This window comes from Ranitomeya imitator, chromosome 6 (assembly GCF_032444005.1).
Source record: "Ranitomeya imitator isolate aRanImi1 chromosome 6, aRanImi1.pri, whole genome shotgun sequence".
NCBI classification, from domain to species: Eukaryota; Metazoa; Chordata; class Amphibia; order Anura; family Dendrobatidae; genus Ranitomeya; species Ranitomeya imitator.
This window is the reverse complement of record NC_091287.1, coordinates 565396691-565413713: the sequence shown is the minus strand read 5'-3', so window position 1 is coordinate 565413713 and position 17023 is coordinate 565396691. Positions and strand designations below refer to the sequence as shown.

At 44.8% G+C, this 17023-nt stretch overlaps 1 protein-coding gene across 1 annotated transcript in view; it reads left to right on the top strand.

The window, feature by feature from the left end:
• Positions 1–17023, top strand: part of LOC138643508 (NXPE family member 3-like) — a 47185-nt gene that overhangs the window by 24090 nt on the left and 6072 nt on the right. Inside the window, exons 3-6 of the mRNA XM_069732407.1 lie at positions 6216–6758; positions 13892–14115; positions 15374–15444; positions 15522–15728. Of these exons, the coding sequence (XP_069588508.1) occupies positions 6216–6758; positions 13892–14115; positions 15374–15444; positions 15522–15728 (1045 nt within the window). The remainder of the gene's footprint in view (positions 1–6215; positions 6759–13891; positions 14116–15373; positions 15445–15521; positions 15729–17023) is intronic.

Sequence of the window (17023 nt, the reverse complement as noted above, 5' to 3'; positions counted from 1 at the left end):
GAGGGGGAAAAAATAATAAATTACTGATAGGGGTTTGTTATAAATCTCCAAAAATAATGGAAGCAACGGAGAATATCCTTGTAAAGCAAATAGATGAAGCTGAGACTCAAGGAGAAGTCATTATTATGGGGGACTTCAACTACCCTGAAATAGATTGGGGAACAGAAACCTGCAGTTCCAGTAATCGGTTTTTGACAACTATGAGAGACAATTACCTTTCACAACTGGTTCAGGACCCAACAAGAAAGGGGGCACTGCTAGACCTAATATTAACCAACAGGCCAGACCGCATATAAATATAAGGGTTGGGGGTCACTTGGGAAATAGCGATCACAAAATAATAAGTTTTCATGTATCCTTTAATAAGATGTGTAGTAGAGGGGTTACACGGACACTAAACTTCAGGAGGGCAAATTTCCAACGGATGAGAGAGGATCTTGGTGCAATTAACTGGGACGATATCCTGAGACACAAAAATACAGTAAGAAAATGGGAGACGTTTATTAGCATCCTGGATAGGACCTGTGCACAGTATATACCGTATGGGAATAAACATACTAGAAATAGGAGGAAACCAATATGGCTAAATAGAGCTGTAAGGGGCGCAATAAGTGACAAAAAGAAAGCATTTAGAGAATTAAAGGAAGTAGGTAGTGAGGAGGCATTAAATAAATACAGAAAATTAAATAAATTCTGTAAAAAGCAAATCAAGGCAGCAAAGATTGAGACAGGGAGACTCATTGCCAGAGAGAGTAAAAATAATCCTAAAATATTCTTTAACTACATAAATAGTAAGAAACTAAAAAATGATAGTGTTGGCCCCTTATAAATAGTCTGGGTGAAATGGTGGATGAGGATGAGGAAAAAGCCAATATGCTAAATGACTTTTTTTCATCAGTATTTACACAAGAAAATCCCATGGCGACAAAATGTCTAGTGATAAAAATTCCCCATTAAATGACACCTGCTTAACACAGCAGGAAGTGCGGCGGCGTCTAAAAATCACTAAAATTGACAAATCTCCGGGCCCGGATGGGATACACCCTCGAGTACTGCAGGAATTAAGTACAGTCATTGATAGACCATTATTTTTAATCTTTAAAGACTCCATAATAACAGGGTCTGTGCCACAGGACTGGCGTATAGCAAATGTGGTGCCAATATTCAAAAAGGGAACAAAAACTGAACTCGGAAATTATAGGCCAGTAAGCTTAACCTCTACTGTGGGTAAAATCCTGGAGGGCATTCTAAGGGATGCTATACTGGAGTATCTGAAGAGGAAGAACCTCATGACCCAGTATCAGCACGGGTTTACTAGGGACCGGTCATGTCAGACTAATTTGATCAGTTTCTATGAAGAGGTAAGTTCCGGATTGGACCAAGGGAACCCAGTGGACGTAGTGTATATGGACTTTTCAAAAGCTTTTGATACGGTGCCACACAAAAGGTTGATACATAAAATGAGAATAATGGGGATAGGGGAAAATATGTGCAAGTGGGTTGAGAGCTGGCTCAGGGATAGGAAACAAAGGGTGGTTATTAATGGAGCACACTCGGACTGGGTAGCGGTTAGCAGTGGGGTACCACAGGGGTCAGTATTGGGCCCTCTTCTTTTTAACATATTTATTAATGACCTTGTAGGGGGCATTCAGAGTAGAATTTCAATATTTGCAGATGACACTAAACTCTGCAGGGTAATCAATACAGAGGAGGACAATTTTATATTACAGGATGATTTATGTAAACTAGAAGCTTGGGCTGATAAATGGCAAATGAGCTTTAATGGGGATAAATGTAAGGTCATGCACTTGGGTAGAAGTAATAAGATGTATAATTATGTGCTTAATTCTAAATCTCTGGGCAAAACCGTCAATGAAAAAGACCTGGGTGTATGGGTGGATGACAAACTCATATTCAGGGGCCAGTGTCAGGCAGCTGCTACAAAGGCAAATAAAATAATGGGATGCATTAAAAGAGGCATAGATGCTCATGAGGAGAACATAATTTTACCTCTATACAAGTCACTAGTGTGACCACACTTAGAATACTGTGCACAGTTCTGGTCTCCGGTGTATAAGAAAGACAGAGCTGAACTAGAGCGGGTGCAGAGAAGAGCGACCAAGGTTATTAGAGGACTGGGGGGTCTGCAATACCAAGATAGGTTATTACACTGGGGGCTATTTAGTTTGGAAAAACGAAGACTAAGGGGTCATCTTATTTTAATGTATAAATATATGAGGGGACAGTACAAAGACCTTTCTGATGATCTTTTTAATCATAGACCTGAAACAGGGACAAGGGGGCATCCTCTGCGTTTGGAGGAAAAAAGGTTTAAGCATAATAACAGACGCGGATTCTTTACTGTAAGAGCAGTGAGACTATGGAACTCTTTGCCGTATGATGTTGTAATGAGTGATTCATTACTTAAATTTAAGAGGGGACTGGATACCTTTCTGGAAAAGTATAATGTTACAGGGTATATACACTAGATTCCCTGATAGGGCGTTGATCCAGGGAACTAGTCTGATTGCCGTATGTGGAGTCGGGAAGGAATTTTTTTCCCCAATGTGGAGCTTACTCTTTGCCACATGGGTTTTTTTTGCCTTCCTCTGGATCAACATGTTAGGGCATGTTAGGTTAGGCTATGGGTTGAACTAGATGGACATATAGTCTTCCTTCAACCTTAATAACTATGTAACTATGTAACTATCTATGTAACATTAATAAAATTAAAAATATATGAAACTTCAAATCAACCCCCTTTTGCACCATTCACAATAAAACGATTTAAAGAAAATCTAAAAACATACACATATGTGGTACCGCCGAGTTCGGAATCGCCCGATCTATCAACATATACAAAGAATTTATCATATCGGTAAACGGCGTAACGAGAATTACATTTTTTTGGCCGCAGCAACATTGCAACAAAATGCAACAACAAGCGATCAAAACAATTTATCTGCCCCAAAATGGTATCAATTAAAACATCAGCTCGGAGCGCAAAAAATAATGGAGACACTACAATTCTCAGAAAATGGAGACTTTTTTTTTTTTAACAAACTTTGTATTTTTTCTTCACCACTTACGGTAAATTTAAAAGGCCCTACACATGTTTGGAGTCTATGAATTAGTACTGACCTGGAAAATCATAATGGCAGGTCAGTTTTAGCATTTAGTGAACATGGTAAAAAAAAAAAAAAAGACTATTTTGGAATTGTACTTTTTTTTTGCAATTTTGCCACACTTCGAATTTTTTTTCCCTTTTTCCAGTATGCTAGATGTAGTAAAACTAATGATATCGTTCAAAAGTACAACTCATCCCACAAAAAAACAAGCCCTCATATGGCCATATTGGCAGAAAAATAAAAAAAACTTATGGCTCTGGGAAGGAGGGGAGCGAAAATCGAAAAACAGAATATGGCCTGGAGGTGAGGTGGTCAAAATGTATCAACCACTGAGGACTCTCAAACTTTAACATTTTTCTATCTACAACTATGTGTCTGTCACTTCTCTCTGGAGGAATTCTGGACCCCTGTTCTTTACGGCGGTGCTGGAGGTCCCGCCACAGATTTTCAGTTGGTTTGACGTTTGTATTGTGCCTGGGTCAGTGTCTTACCGCCATTCTTTTCTTTCTCAATCATTCTGATGTGGATTTTGTAGGTTTGCTCGGCGCCATTGTCTCCTGCAACCGTGCCGCGCTAGCGATGACGAGACATTGTCGGCTGCAGCCTACGATCAGTTTGTCATCAGACATCTGCTTTGATGGATCCTTGATGAGCTGCAGGTGATGAGCGACTGGTCTGTGGCTGGTAGTATGGTGAGGTTGGTGAGGTGACCGTTCAGATGCAGATTGTTCCAATCAATGAGCGTAGATGAGTGACCGGGCCGGTTGAACGCCTACATGGCTGTGCTCTTTGTACTCTTGGGTTTCATAGGAGTCTTTTTCACTAAATGCTGCAATACTGGCGTACGTCAGTATAGAGAACACCCGTGGTAAAGGAAAAAATGTTTTGTTTTTTTTAATTTTTTTAATAATATTAAATAAATAAAAAATATTACTAATTTCATCACCATTTTCCCAAATTTGAAAATGAAAAAAAGCTTATTTAATCCATCTTCATCTGTTAAAGTCCACATGATGCAGATATTAAATTATATAACCCATGCATTTTATGCCATAATATAATAACATTGAATTGACAATTTTGCTGGCTGCGATTGCCCTGGAATGATACCAGTGAAACCATCAGCTGGTCACACAAAAAACAAGATAGTGGAGATATTGAAAAGTTAGAGATTGCACAAAATGGCGACACAATCCAGATTTATTTTATACCACTTAGATTATAAAATAAATGTCGTTTTGTGTTGCTGTAATAGTATTGACCTGGAGAATCATGTTACCAGATCATTTCTATCTCATAATCAACACCAACAAAATAAAACATAGAAAAACAACAGGGAAAGGCATCTCGTTTTTATCACCATTTCCTGTTATTTTTTAAACACATTTTATTGTAAAACGGATGGTGGAATTAAAAACTACGACTCCTCCTTCCAAAAAAGTCCTCTTATGCCAATGCTGATGGAAAATAAATTGAGTTATGGCTTTTGAGAAGAAGGGGAGTGAGGTTGTAAAAACAAAAAATGGCCGCACCAATATGGGGTTGTATATTGTGTTCTTTCTGACTGTTGTTTTGGGCCTGATGAAGGGTCTGTAGGCTGCTGAAACGCAGTTATTATCCATAAATAAAGTGTAAGCGTCACCTCTGGATATATCAAGACTCTTCTGCAGCACTTTCTTTTAGTTTTGGTCTTTATTTGATTGCCGTTCACTTTATTGACAAGCCCTCACCGTAAAATGGCACATGCAGTAAAGTAGGACTTCTGTCCTCGACCTCGTGTAATACAAAGATGAAGCTATTTACAGGGGCATCTCTGGAAATGTAGGCACAGCATGTGTAACACCCCAGGTGACCAGTTGTTATAGTGATGTTGCCTTCCCTCCGGGGAGGGTGATGTCATGCCTGAGGCAAGGAGGATTCCCTTTAACAGGTAATACATCTACATGCAACACATTCTGAATCCAGGCCAGAAGAGGGAGCGCTGAACCCGGATTCAGGGGAGCTTCCCCCAGATATATGTATTCTGGTCTGGAGGAGTGAGAGAGTTGGTGACAGACGTTGGAAGAGAGAGGAGTGAGAGCAGAGAGTGGGGCCGTGCAGCCACGTGTGGTGCTGCAGCTCCAGGACAGAAAATAACCAGATGGGTTGCAGTGATAGCAAGTACCTGAGGGGAGAAGCAAAGGAGAAGAAAGGAGATTGGAGAGGAACTGTGATTGGACACCCTCTGAGCTAAAGCGCAGGAATCAGGCACCGGGAGCCCGAGGCTGTGTCGCACTCCAAGTCCCTCAACAGAACCGGAAGGCAGAAGACTGTATGTAGTCTGTCCGCACCCACACCTGAAGGTGCAGCAGTACACAGAGAGCCCGGGTAGTGATAGAGACCCTGTAAAAAGGCTTGCATTGCCCACCATGCTGGGTACTGTCCCAGGACAGGAGAGAGAGGACCTTTTAAGGGAGCCAAAGGCAGCAAGGACCTCGCAAAAGAGCGCTAGAAGGAAGGCTTACAAATCTCACCGGGGAGAGGGGTCCATCATTGCCTCCAGGCTGGCCGGACCACACCAACACCTGTTGCTGGTACTGAGACTGTCTACATCAGTAAACCAGTTAAAGAGACAGTAACCCTGTGTCCTCCGTTTATTTCCTGCACCACACCATCCTTGCCAAACACACCAGATTCCCTGGGGACCCAGCTTCACCTGTGGGAAGCGATACCATCTTTCCTGCAGTACTATCACCCCCAGAGGATTCCTTTGAGCAGCATCGGTCACCCCTGACCGAGTACCACAGGTGGCGTCACAAACATTTCCTATTTCTACAAACTTTATTCAAATCCCTTTAAAGACCATCCCTTTTACTTGGGTGCCTAGGGCCACGGACAGGGTAGCCGCCACCGTGACCACCCCTTTAATAACGACCGGACCCAGTACCGAGTACCCCACGGCCCTGCTGGGCGTTCCACATGTATTACGGTGAGGGAAGAGGCTGAGAAGCTTTGAAGACTTCTAAGGGATCTTACTTAAAAAAATGTCCACTCGTGTGTGAATTTTGCCGTAAAAGAAACTAATAACATTTTTATTACCATCTTCAGTTTTCCTTAACCATTGACCAGCAGCTTCTTGTTTCTAATCAGGTTATATTCCAGCTGCCCATGAATATATTCCAAGCTCGATGTCAAACAGCCTCCAAGATGTCTTTATATACAGCACAAGGACTGACGGCCTCACCCGATCCAGATCATGACGAGCTGCAGAGACTGATGAGACTCATTGAATGGCCTGAGGCCCCCAACGGGATCGACTTCATGTCTTCTACAAGTCCGAAAACCACATATTATGAATTTCTGCATCCACAAGAAACCTACCAAGTGGGAGATCAGATAACTGTGCTCATTTTTGCTCTAGATCATTACGGTCGACCAAAAACCTATGGAGGAGATTATTTCCAGGCCAAGCTGCACTCACTGAAATTAAAAGCTGGAGTGACGGGCGCGGTCACCGACCACAGAAATGGCAGCTATTCCGCCACGTTCCTTCTGCTCTGGCCAGGGGACGCTGAGGTTTACATTGCCCTTGTACATTCCAGTGAAGCCATTTCCATTCTGAGGAAGAAGAGACGTTCACGGCCTGACAAGGTAAAAGCAGAAGGTTTTGCTCATGCTATGTGGATCATAAATTATTCTGGTGATAGAAAGCCGATAGCCGTGCTGTCATGAGTACGTGTATGAATATTGTACACCTAGGAAAGCAGATTGTGGGGGTATTGGGTGCCGGACACACACCAAGAGGAATTCTCGGCCCCACAAGGTAAAATCTGAAGTTTTTGTTCTTTTTGTGTCTGGATTATAAATGACACTGGATGCAGCCGGTGGTGGAGAGATGGTGGCGGTGCTGTCATAAAAAATCTGATTGGTGGAATGCCGAGTGTCTGAACCCCAACAATCTAATATTGATGACCAAGATGAGAAATAGATTCTTCACCCATAAACAAACAAAAAAGCAGCAGTTTTGTTCCCTTAGTGTGGATCATAAATTGTGGTGGCGACTGATGATGGAGTATGATGGATTTCTGAACTATAAAGAGTTTGAGTATGAGTGTTGTAGACCCAGTAAATTTATTGTCATATTTTTTTCTAATTTGAAGCAGTTTATTTTTATTATTTTATTGAAAGGGAACCTGCCAGGAGAAACATGAGGTTTGATCCACAGTTTGCATATTACTTATCTTGAAAACCAATTAAGAAGCTCTGTGTTGTGTAAATGTCACGCACAGTGTGGGAAAACTAAGTGCTAGACAAAGGGATGAGGGGAAGGGAGTCTAACTGTTATGATATGTAATGACCCAAAAGGGGGTCGGACGGCGGGCGGCACAACACACACACTCAACAGGATGGAAATGGGGAGAGGAAGGCCCTACTGATAGGAAATGAGGGATGGTCACCTCCTGAGCTCAAATCTGAGCCTGTCCCTGCACTCCCCTAATGCCCTAAGTGGGTCCTTAGCCCCCCCCCCCACCGCCATCAGGAACCTTGTTGCTAGCTGCTACCTCACATTGCCCTGGCAAGTGCACTGGCCAGCAAGGGCACTATCCTCACCACTGTAGATGGTGCAACACAGGGGACAGTGACAAACATGAGACAGATGAGGTAAAAACAGCAAACTTAGCTTAACACCGTTCTCTGCAAAGCACCACACAGCAGAAGAAAGGCACATGGACAAACTCCACAAAACCATCAGATTGACCACTGCAGCCAGAGAGCTCCTTACTCCAGGCTTGGTCAATATAGATTGCTCTATCACCGATAGTCAGCTGATACATCAGGTGACTATATAAAGGATGGTGGGAGTGGTCACCACCCACATCAGCTGACCAACAACTCTGCAATTGCAATACACAGCCAGCAAGGGAAAGTGACATAAACCCCTGCGGGCCTGAAAGAAAAAAGCCACATTTAAATCATAGATGAACCAGAGCTGCCACGCATCCAAAAATGGATTGCGACACTAACACTAGGGAAGGGGGAAATAGGGACCCCAAGACAGATCTAAAGTCACCTTGTCTGCCCTAAATATCCCTATATAGGTTCCTTGCCTGACCTTGACAATAAGCTGGGATAGACAAACAAGGGGAACATTTATCTTCGGTAGACTCAGAGAGATAACACAGACGTCCTCCTACAACAACAAAGACAAAGATAGCTGACTGATATAGCTCCAAGCCTCAACAGGGGAAAATGGTCTACAAACACTTAAGGTACCGTTACACTAGACGACTTACCAACGATCACGACCAGCGATACCACCTGGCCGTGATCGTTGGTAAGTCGTTGTGTGGTCGCTGGGGAGCTGTCACACAGACAGCTCTCTCCAGCGACCAACGATCCGGGGAAAGACTTCGGCATCGTTGAAACTGTCTTCAATGATGCCGAAGTCCCCGGGTAACCAGGATAAACATCGGGTTACTAAGTGCAGGGCCGCGCTTAGTAACCCGATATTTACCCTGGTTACCATTGTAAAAGTTAAAAAAAAAAAAACAGTACATACTCACATTCCGATGTCTGTCACGTCCCCCGCCGTCAGCTTCCCGCACTGACTGTGTCAGCGCCGGCCGTAAAGCAGAGCACAGCAATGACGTCACCGCTGTGCTCTGCTTTACAGCCGGCCCGGCGCTGACAGTCAGTGCGGGAAGCTGACGGCGGGGGACGTGACAGACATCGGAATAATAATAATAATAATAATTTTATTTATATAGCGCCAACATATTCCGCAGCGCTTTACAAATTATAGAGGGGACTTGTACAGACAATAGACATTACAGCATAACAGAAATACAGTTCAAAACAGATACCAGGAGGAGTGAGGGCCCTGCTGCTCGCAAGCTTACAAACTATGGGGAAAAGGGGAGACACGAGAGGTGGATGGTAACAATTGCTTTAGTTATTCGGACCAGCTATAGTGTAAGGCTCAGGTGTTCATGTAAAGCTGCATGAACCAGTTACCTGCCTAAGTATGTAGCAGTACAGACACAGAGGGCTAATACTGCATAAAGTGTATGAGAACATGATGCGATGAACCTTTTTTTTTTATTTTTTTTTTTTTTTTTTTTATTATAAATAGGCCACACAGGGATCGTTAGGTTAATGCATTGAGGCGGTAGGCCAGTCTGAACAAATGAGTTTTTAGGGCACGCTTAAAACTGTGGGGATTGGGGATTAATCGTATTAACCTAGGTAGTGCATTCCAAAGAATCGGCGCAGCACGTGTAAAGTCTTGGAGACGGGAGTGGGAGGTTCTGATTATTGAGGATGCTAACCTGAGGTCATTAGCGGAGCGGAGGGCACGGGTAGGGTGGTAGACTGATACCAGGGAGGAGATGTAGGGTGGTGCTGAGCCATGGAGTGCTTTGTGGATGAGGGTAGTAGTTTTGTACTGGATTCTGGAGTGGATGGGTAGCCAGTGTAATGACTGGCACAGGGTAGAGGCATCGGTGTAACGGTTGGTGAGGAATATGATCCTGGCTGCAGCATTCAGGACAGATTGGAGCGGGGAGAGTTTTGCAAGAGGGAGACCGATTAGTAGAGAGTTACAATAGTCCAGACGAGAATGAATAAGTGAAACAGTCAGAGTTTTTGCAGAGTCGAAATTAAGAAAAGGGCGAATTCTAGAAATGTTTTTGAGATGCAGGTAAGAAGAGCGAGCCAGTGATCGGATGTAGGGGGTGAATGAAAGGTCAGAATCAAGGATGACCCCAAGGCAGCGGGCATGTTGCTTTGGAGTAATGGTGGAACCGCACACGGAGATGGCAATGTCAGGCAAAGGTAGGTTAGTAGAGGGAGAGAACACGAGGAGTTCAGTTTTTGACAGGTTTAGTTTCAGATAGAGGGAGGACATGATGTTAGAGACAGCGGTAAGACAATCACTGGTGTTTTCTAAAAAGGTCGGTGTGATATCGGGAGCAGAAGTGTATAATTGGGTGTCGTCAGCATAGAGATGGTACTGGAAACCAAATCTACTGATTGTTTGTCCAATAGGGGCAGTATACAACGAGAAGAGTAGGGGGCCTAGGACTGATCCTTGAGGAACCCCAACAGTAAGGGGAAGGTGAGAGGAGGAGGAACCAGCAAAACATACAGTGAAGGATCGGTCAGAGAGATAGGAGGAGAACCAGGAGAGAACGGTGTCCTTGAGGCCGATGGAGCGGAGCATAGTGAGGAGGAGCTGATGATCCACAGTGTCGAATGCTGCAGAGAGATCCAAGAGAATTAGCATGGAGTAGTGACCATTAGATTTAGCTGTTAGTAGGTCATTAGAGACTTTAATGAGGGCAGTTTCAGTAGAGTGTAAAGAGCGGAAGCCAGATTGAAGAGGGTCGAGAAGAGAGTTATCTGAGAGATAGCGGGTAAGACGGGAGTGGACCAGGCGTTCGAGGAGTTTAGAGATGAAGGGAAGATTAGAGACAGGTCTATAATTAGCGGCACAGTTTTGATCGAGGGATGGTTTTTTAAGTAATGGATGTATGATGGCATGCTTAAATGAGGAGGGAAAAATACCGGAAGTGAGGGAAAGGTTGAATATTTTTGTTAGGTGAGAGGTGATAGCCGGGGAAAGGGACTGGAGGAGATGTGACGGAATGGGGTCACTGGTGCAAGTGGTCGGGCGAGAAGATGCAAGGAGCCTGCTTACTTCTTCTTCTGTAACTGCTTCAAAGTCAGAGAGTGAACTAGATGCAGTGGGGGAGGGAGGACAGTGCATGGTATGAAGAGATTGGGAGATGATTTCCTGTCGAATGTGGTCAATTTTTTCTTTGAAGTAATTGGCCAGATCGTCAGCACGGAGATCCGTGGTTGGGGCCTGCTCTCTTGGGTTGAGTAGGGACTGGAACGTGTCAAAGAGACGTTTAGGGTTATTGGACAGGGAGGTGATGAGGGTGTTGAAGTAGGTTTGTTTGGAGAGGTGAAGGGCAGAATTGTATGTCTTTAGCATGAACTTATAATGGATGAAATCTTCGGGTAGATTAGATTTTCTCCACAGACGTTCTGCGCACCTGGAGCACCGCTGCAGGAAACGTGTTTGCAGCGTGTGCCACGGTTGTTGCCGTCTGTTCCGAGTTGTTTTATGTATAGGAGGAGCAGCTTCATCCAGAGCACTTTGCAGGGTTTCATTGTAATGCTTCAGAGCAGAGTCAGGACATGAGATGGAGGAGATTGGGGCCAATGAGGACTGCAAGTTCTTCATAAGTTTCTGGGTGTTAATGGCCAGTATGTTTCTAGAAGTGTGGAAAGTGGGGGTGACCTGAGCGGGATGGCAGTTCTTGATAGAGAATGAAAGAAGGTTGTGGTCAGAGAGCGGGAGAGGGGAGTTTGTGAAGTCATCCACTGAGCAAAGTCGGGAGAAGACCAAGTCAAGGGAGTTTCCATCTTCATGTGTTGGAGAGTTAGTATGCTGCGAGAGGCCAAAAGAGGAGGATAGAGATAAAAGGTGAGAAGCAGATGGGGAGAGGGGAGAGGCAATGGGGATGTTGAAATCACCCATGATAAGGGTGGGGGTGTCACAGGAGAGAAAGTGTGTTAGCCAGGTGGCAAAGTGATCCAGGAACTGATGAGAGGGGCCGGGAGGACGATACACCACCGCCACTCGCATGGAGAAGGGGACGTAGAGTCTGACCACATGGACCTCAAAGGAAGGGAAGACAAGTGAGGGTACTTGGGGGATAACTTGGAAAGTACATTTGGGTGAAAGGAGCAGACCAACGCCTCCACCTGCTCTGTTGTCTGATCTTGGGGTATGAGAAAAGTGTAGTCCACCATATGAAAGAGCAGCAGCAGCGGTGGTGTCTGACTGCTGGATCCAGGTTTCAGTAAGAGCCAGGAGATTAAGAGAATTAGAAAGGAAGAAGTCATGAATGAAGGAGAGTTTATTACACACAGAGCGAGAATTCCAAAGGGCACAATTGAAAGAGACAGCAGGCATGCAGGGAATATTAATAAGGTTAGAGGGGTTTCTGGGTGTAGCAATTGGGAGGTTTGACTGGCTATAACATGGGGGGCCGGGGTTTGGAGATATGTCTCCAGCGACTAGGAGAAGGAGGATCGAAAGAGTGAGCAGATGGTTAAGTGATTTGTGAGAGCGTCTCTTGTGTTGGATGTTGGGACTGAATGGATCTGTGCTGTTAAGCAATGTGAATAGAGCATGAGTGCTATACATAGGAGAGGCAAGGACAGAGGGGCCGATATGGATGGAGTGTAGAGAGTTAATGCGAGGGCGGTGAATGTGAGTGAATGCAGCAGCCAGAATATAGATTATACAAATAAATATGGTGAGTATTTGTGCTGTTTCAAGTGAATATGGATTAGATTTAGTTTGTAAGTATGTACTGGTTTTTTTTTTTAAACTTTTACAATGGTAACCAGGGTAAATATCGGGTTACTAAGCGCGGCCCTGCACTTAGTAGCCCGATATTTTTCCCTGGTTACAAGTGAACACATCGCTGGATCGGCGTCACACACGCCGATCCAGCAATGAGAGCGGGTGATCAGCGAACAAAAAAAGGTCCTGATCATTCCCCAGCGACCAACGATCTCCCAGCAGGGGCCTGATCGTTGGTCGCTGTCACACATAACGAGATCGTTAGCGGGATCGTTGCTATGTCACAAAAAGCGTGACGTTCGAAATCGTTATGTGTGAAGGTACCTTTAGTCCAGGTGTATCAATTGGAGCTGAGGGGAGGTTACCCCTGGGTCCAAGAGTTAGAAGGACTAGGAAGGTGTCTGCAAACCACAGAGACCTTCTGCAGCCAGATGCTACGCAACTGTTTGCAGCCCCCGACACACTTGTGACAGTAAAACTGTATAAACGAGGTATAAATAATAGGGGATAGTATCGGACCGAGGTGGTGTAAATATTAGGCACAGCGCAGAGGAACACGTGCAGCATCAGTCTTAGGGCTGAAGCCCCACCTGCTGAATCAGACTGTGTCCAATTCACTGGGTTAGAAATCTCGGTGCACACCAAAGGAAAAACAAGATTTGAAAGTAGCACTGCCCCCACAAGAAGGATTTAAAAATATATATGGAGCTGTTTTTGTGTGCGCTGCTTTATCCGACCCACTGTTACATATCATACTGCACGTTCTGCTCATTTACATCTTTACCTGCTTTGAGCGTAATGGGGTTGTTTACTTGTTCAGAAGTATTGAAGCATGGTTACATGCCTTTCCTCTCCTAGAAATATCTAGGTTCCTTCACTGATTTCCCTGTTTCCTTCTTTGGTGGGGATGAACATTTGACCATCAAGAGGTGCTGTTGTCGTCCTTTGGAGATGTGACTGCTGTAGCTATTCACTGGTTTGTCAATCATTGGCTTTGGCGATCAAATACCCATCCCTGCCAGAAGAGAAAGCAACTGCACCATTCGGCAATCTGCTAGGAGAATGGCAGGAGATCAGTAGGTCAGTATTTTTAGGACCATGATGGGCCACTTTACACATAATATGGAGTGGATAGGCACTTTTAACTGTGTGCAGATTCGGGAATAACTTGACATTCACTATTGGTCTTTGTAGGTCGCCATCTTGGATGACAGTGCCATATCGTTTAATGACCACATATTACTTTCTCTGCCGTGGTCTGTAGTTTCTTGTGGATTTCCATTGGCAGGGTGCAGACCTTTCAGTTGGCATGAACAAATTCTCCTCTCTGGCCTTCAAAAAGAATGGAAAAAAATCCTACATAGCAGATCAACAATTCAACTTTGATTGGTTTTCTTGTCAGATTCACTACCACGGATATTTCAGCCATAACGGGAGCAGCGCGATGGTGGAGTGTAATGTGCTGCCTCCAGGACCAGATGTGTGCACATACCGTGACTCCAGACAATCCAACGAGGAGTGGTTCTGCACCAGGCCAGAAGGCTTTCCCTGCAGTGCCTACCAAGAGCATTCAGCCAGGGACAGGTCCCCAATACTCAATGCCAACGAGCAGCTATTTTTGCACAGGTAAATTCTATTAAACAAAAAGAAAGAAAAGAAAGTGACCTGCAGCTCCCAACACAATGAATTAAAGGGAACCTGTTAGCAGGGTTGTGCATAGTAACCTACACACAGTGTCAGGTCAGCGCCGTTATACAGAATAGAAGGATACCTTAGTTGATGAAATCCGTCTTGTGGCTGTTTCTTAATCTATATTTTCAGTTTTGTGTTAATGATATGCTCACGTCCTATGGTGGGGCTGGTTTATGTGGTGCTCTGATTAGGTATTCATATTGCAGACTGCTGACAGGTCACTGACTTTTCTTTTTTTTCACCCTTCTCAAGTAAATCTGCAAAAGGGAACAAGTGCACAGCACATGCTGCCACCACCTTGTCCCTCTTTGGGTCGCAGTTTTCGCCTGCTGCCACTTGTCCGAGTAGAGATTTGGTAGGCCACCTAGTTACGCCCCTCCCAGGCTTTCAGAGGGATATGGCACAGTGGTTCCACCACCTTGCCCGTGACAGTCTCCATCTGCTGGGTTGGCTGTAGTGGAAGAGGTGTCGGTCCCCGCTATACTAGTTCTACTCTATTGCAATTGATGCCACGTTGTCGGTGTCTGCCAGTAATTTTTGTAAATGTGTAGAATCCTGGTTGGGTGTGTTGCCTGTAACAGTAGGCCTCCATGACTGTGAGGCCTCCACTTCCTTTGAGACAACTACCCATGTTACTATCCTTAGATTTTTCTAACAATAGTATTCTATGAAACTGATATTTGTGCCACCTGAGTGTGGCGGAGCATGAATGTAGGTTGAGTTGTTGCATGTGGTATCAGGGCTCCCAGCACAGCCGGCCTACACCGATCCCTCACCCACCTCATCTTACTGTGACTTTCAATTCAAAGCTGTGAATGCTGTCCCAGACCCCGATACCTCATGCCTGGCTCATTGCTGTAGTGCCTCGCTACAATTTGTACTGTGGGTAAATTGAGGCCACTTTCCTGGTGTCTGTATTTTGGCAGCTTTTGGGGCCATTTGAAGGTGTTGTGTATGCGTTTGTTTTTGCCTCCCATTCACTTGACGTGTTCGGCTATGTTCGGCGAATATTCCACAAATAAACTGGCGAATATTGCAAGCTCAGAGATCATAATCCGAATCAAATATTGAAATATTCACTCATCCGTAGTCATTATATGAACAGAATATGAAGAAAGGAACATCTATAACCTCAGGAACATCATCTAATAGGTCTCGAAGATTATTACCATATGTCCTTTTGTCCTTACAGGTCGGTCACCGATCAGATGATTTCCTCAACTCTTACAAAATTGAGCGTACGTCCCCAGACCTCCAGCATGGGTGAGAACCATCGGGAGTGAGAACGATCTTGAATATATTACTTCCGGTTACATTAGTCACATTGTAAATTGTTGCAGATGACAGACGCATATGTCGGCCAGGACTCCCCATTCTGAACCCATCAGGCTATTACTATAAAGACGTGTGGCAGTCTCGTGTCTGCAGGAACAGACTTTTTCCTACTCCTTCCAATGTCACTTCCTGTCTGAAGGGGAAAGTTATCTACATGCTCGGAGATTCAACCCTTCGGCAATGGTGGGAATACTTGGTGAATTTTGTCCCATGTGAGTAAAAGTTTACTATTATTATTATAATTGATGAGATATCTGTAATTTACCATAAAGAAACAAGAAAGGGTGCACTACTGATGATATAGAGCCAATCTGAAGAGAAGGAGTGCAATACCAAGTCTGTAATAACTATTACCTAACGAAAAGAGAAAGACTGGACTAATAGGGGTATGCAAAATCACATGATAGTAAAAAATCCAAAACCTTTATTCTCACCTTAGACAATACATGTAAAAGCATTTAAAAACATACAATACACCAAAACCACGTCCCTACTACTTATTATTATTATTTATTGTTATAGTGCCATTTATTCCTTGGCGCTTTACATGTAAGGAGGGGTATACATAATAAAAACATGTACAATAATCTTGAACAATACAAGTCATAACTGGTACAGGAGGAGAGAGGACCCTGCCCGCGAGGGCTCACAGTCTACACGGGATGGGTGAGGATACAGGAGGAGAGAGGACCCTGCCCGCGAGGGCTCACAATCTACAAGGAATGGGGGAGGATGCAGGAGGAGAGAGGACTCTGCCCGCGAGGGCTCACAGTCTACAAGGGATGGATGAGGATACAGGAGGAGAGAGGACCCTGCCCGCGAGGGCTCACAATCTACAAGGGATGGGTGAGGATACAGGAGGAGGGAGGACCCTGCCCGCGAAGGCTCACAATCTACAAGGGATGGATGAGGATACAGGAGGAGAGAGGACCCTGCCTGCGAGGGCTCACAGTCTACAAGGGATGGATGAGGATACAGGAGGAGAGAGGACCCTGCCCGCGAGGGCTCACAATCTACAAGGGATGGATGAGGATACAGGAGGAGAGAGGACCCTGCCCGCGAAGGCTCACAATCTACAAGGGATGGATGAGGATACAGGAGGAGAGAGGACCCTGCCCGCGAAGGCTCACAATCTACAAGGTATGGGTGAGGATACAGGAGGAGAGAGGACCCTGCCCGCGAGGGCTCACAATCTACAAGGGATGGGTGAGGATACAGTAGGTGAGGGTAGAGCTGGTCGTGCAGCGGTTTGGTCGATCGGTGGTTACTGCAGGTTGTAGGCTTGTCGGAAGAGGTGGGTCTTCAGGTTCTTTTTGAAGGTTTCGATGGTAGGCGAGAGTCTGATGTGTTGTGGTAGAGAGTTCCAGAGTAGGGGTGATACGCGAGAGAAATCTTGTATGCGATTGTGGGAAGAGGAGATAAGAGGGGAGTAGAGAAGGAGATCTTGTGAGGATCGGAGGTGGCGTGTAGGTAAGTACCGGGAGACAAGGTCACAGATGTATGGAGG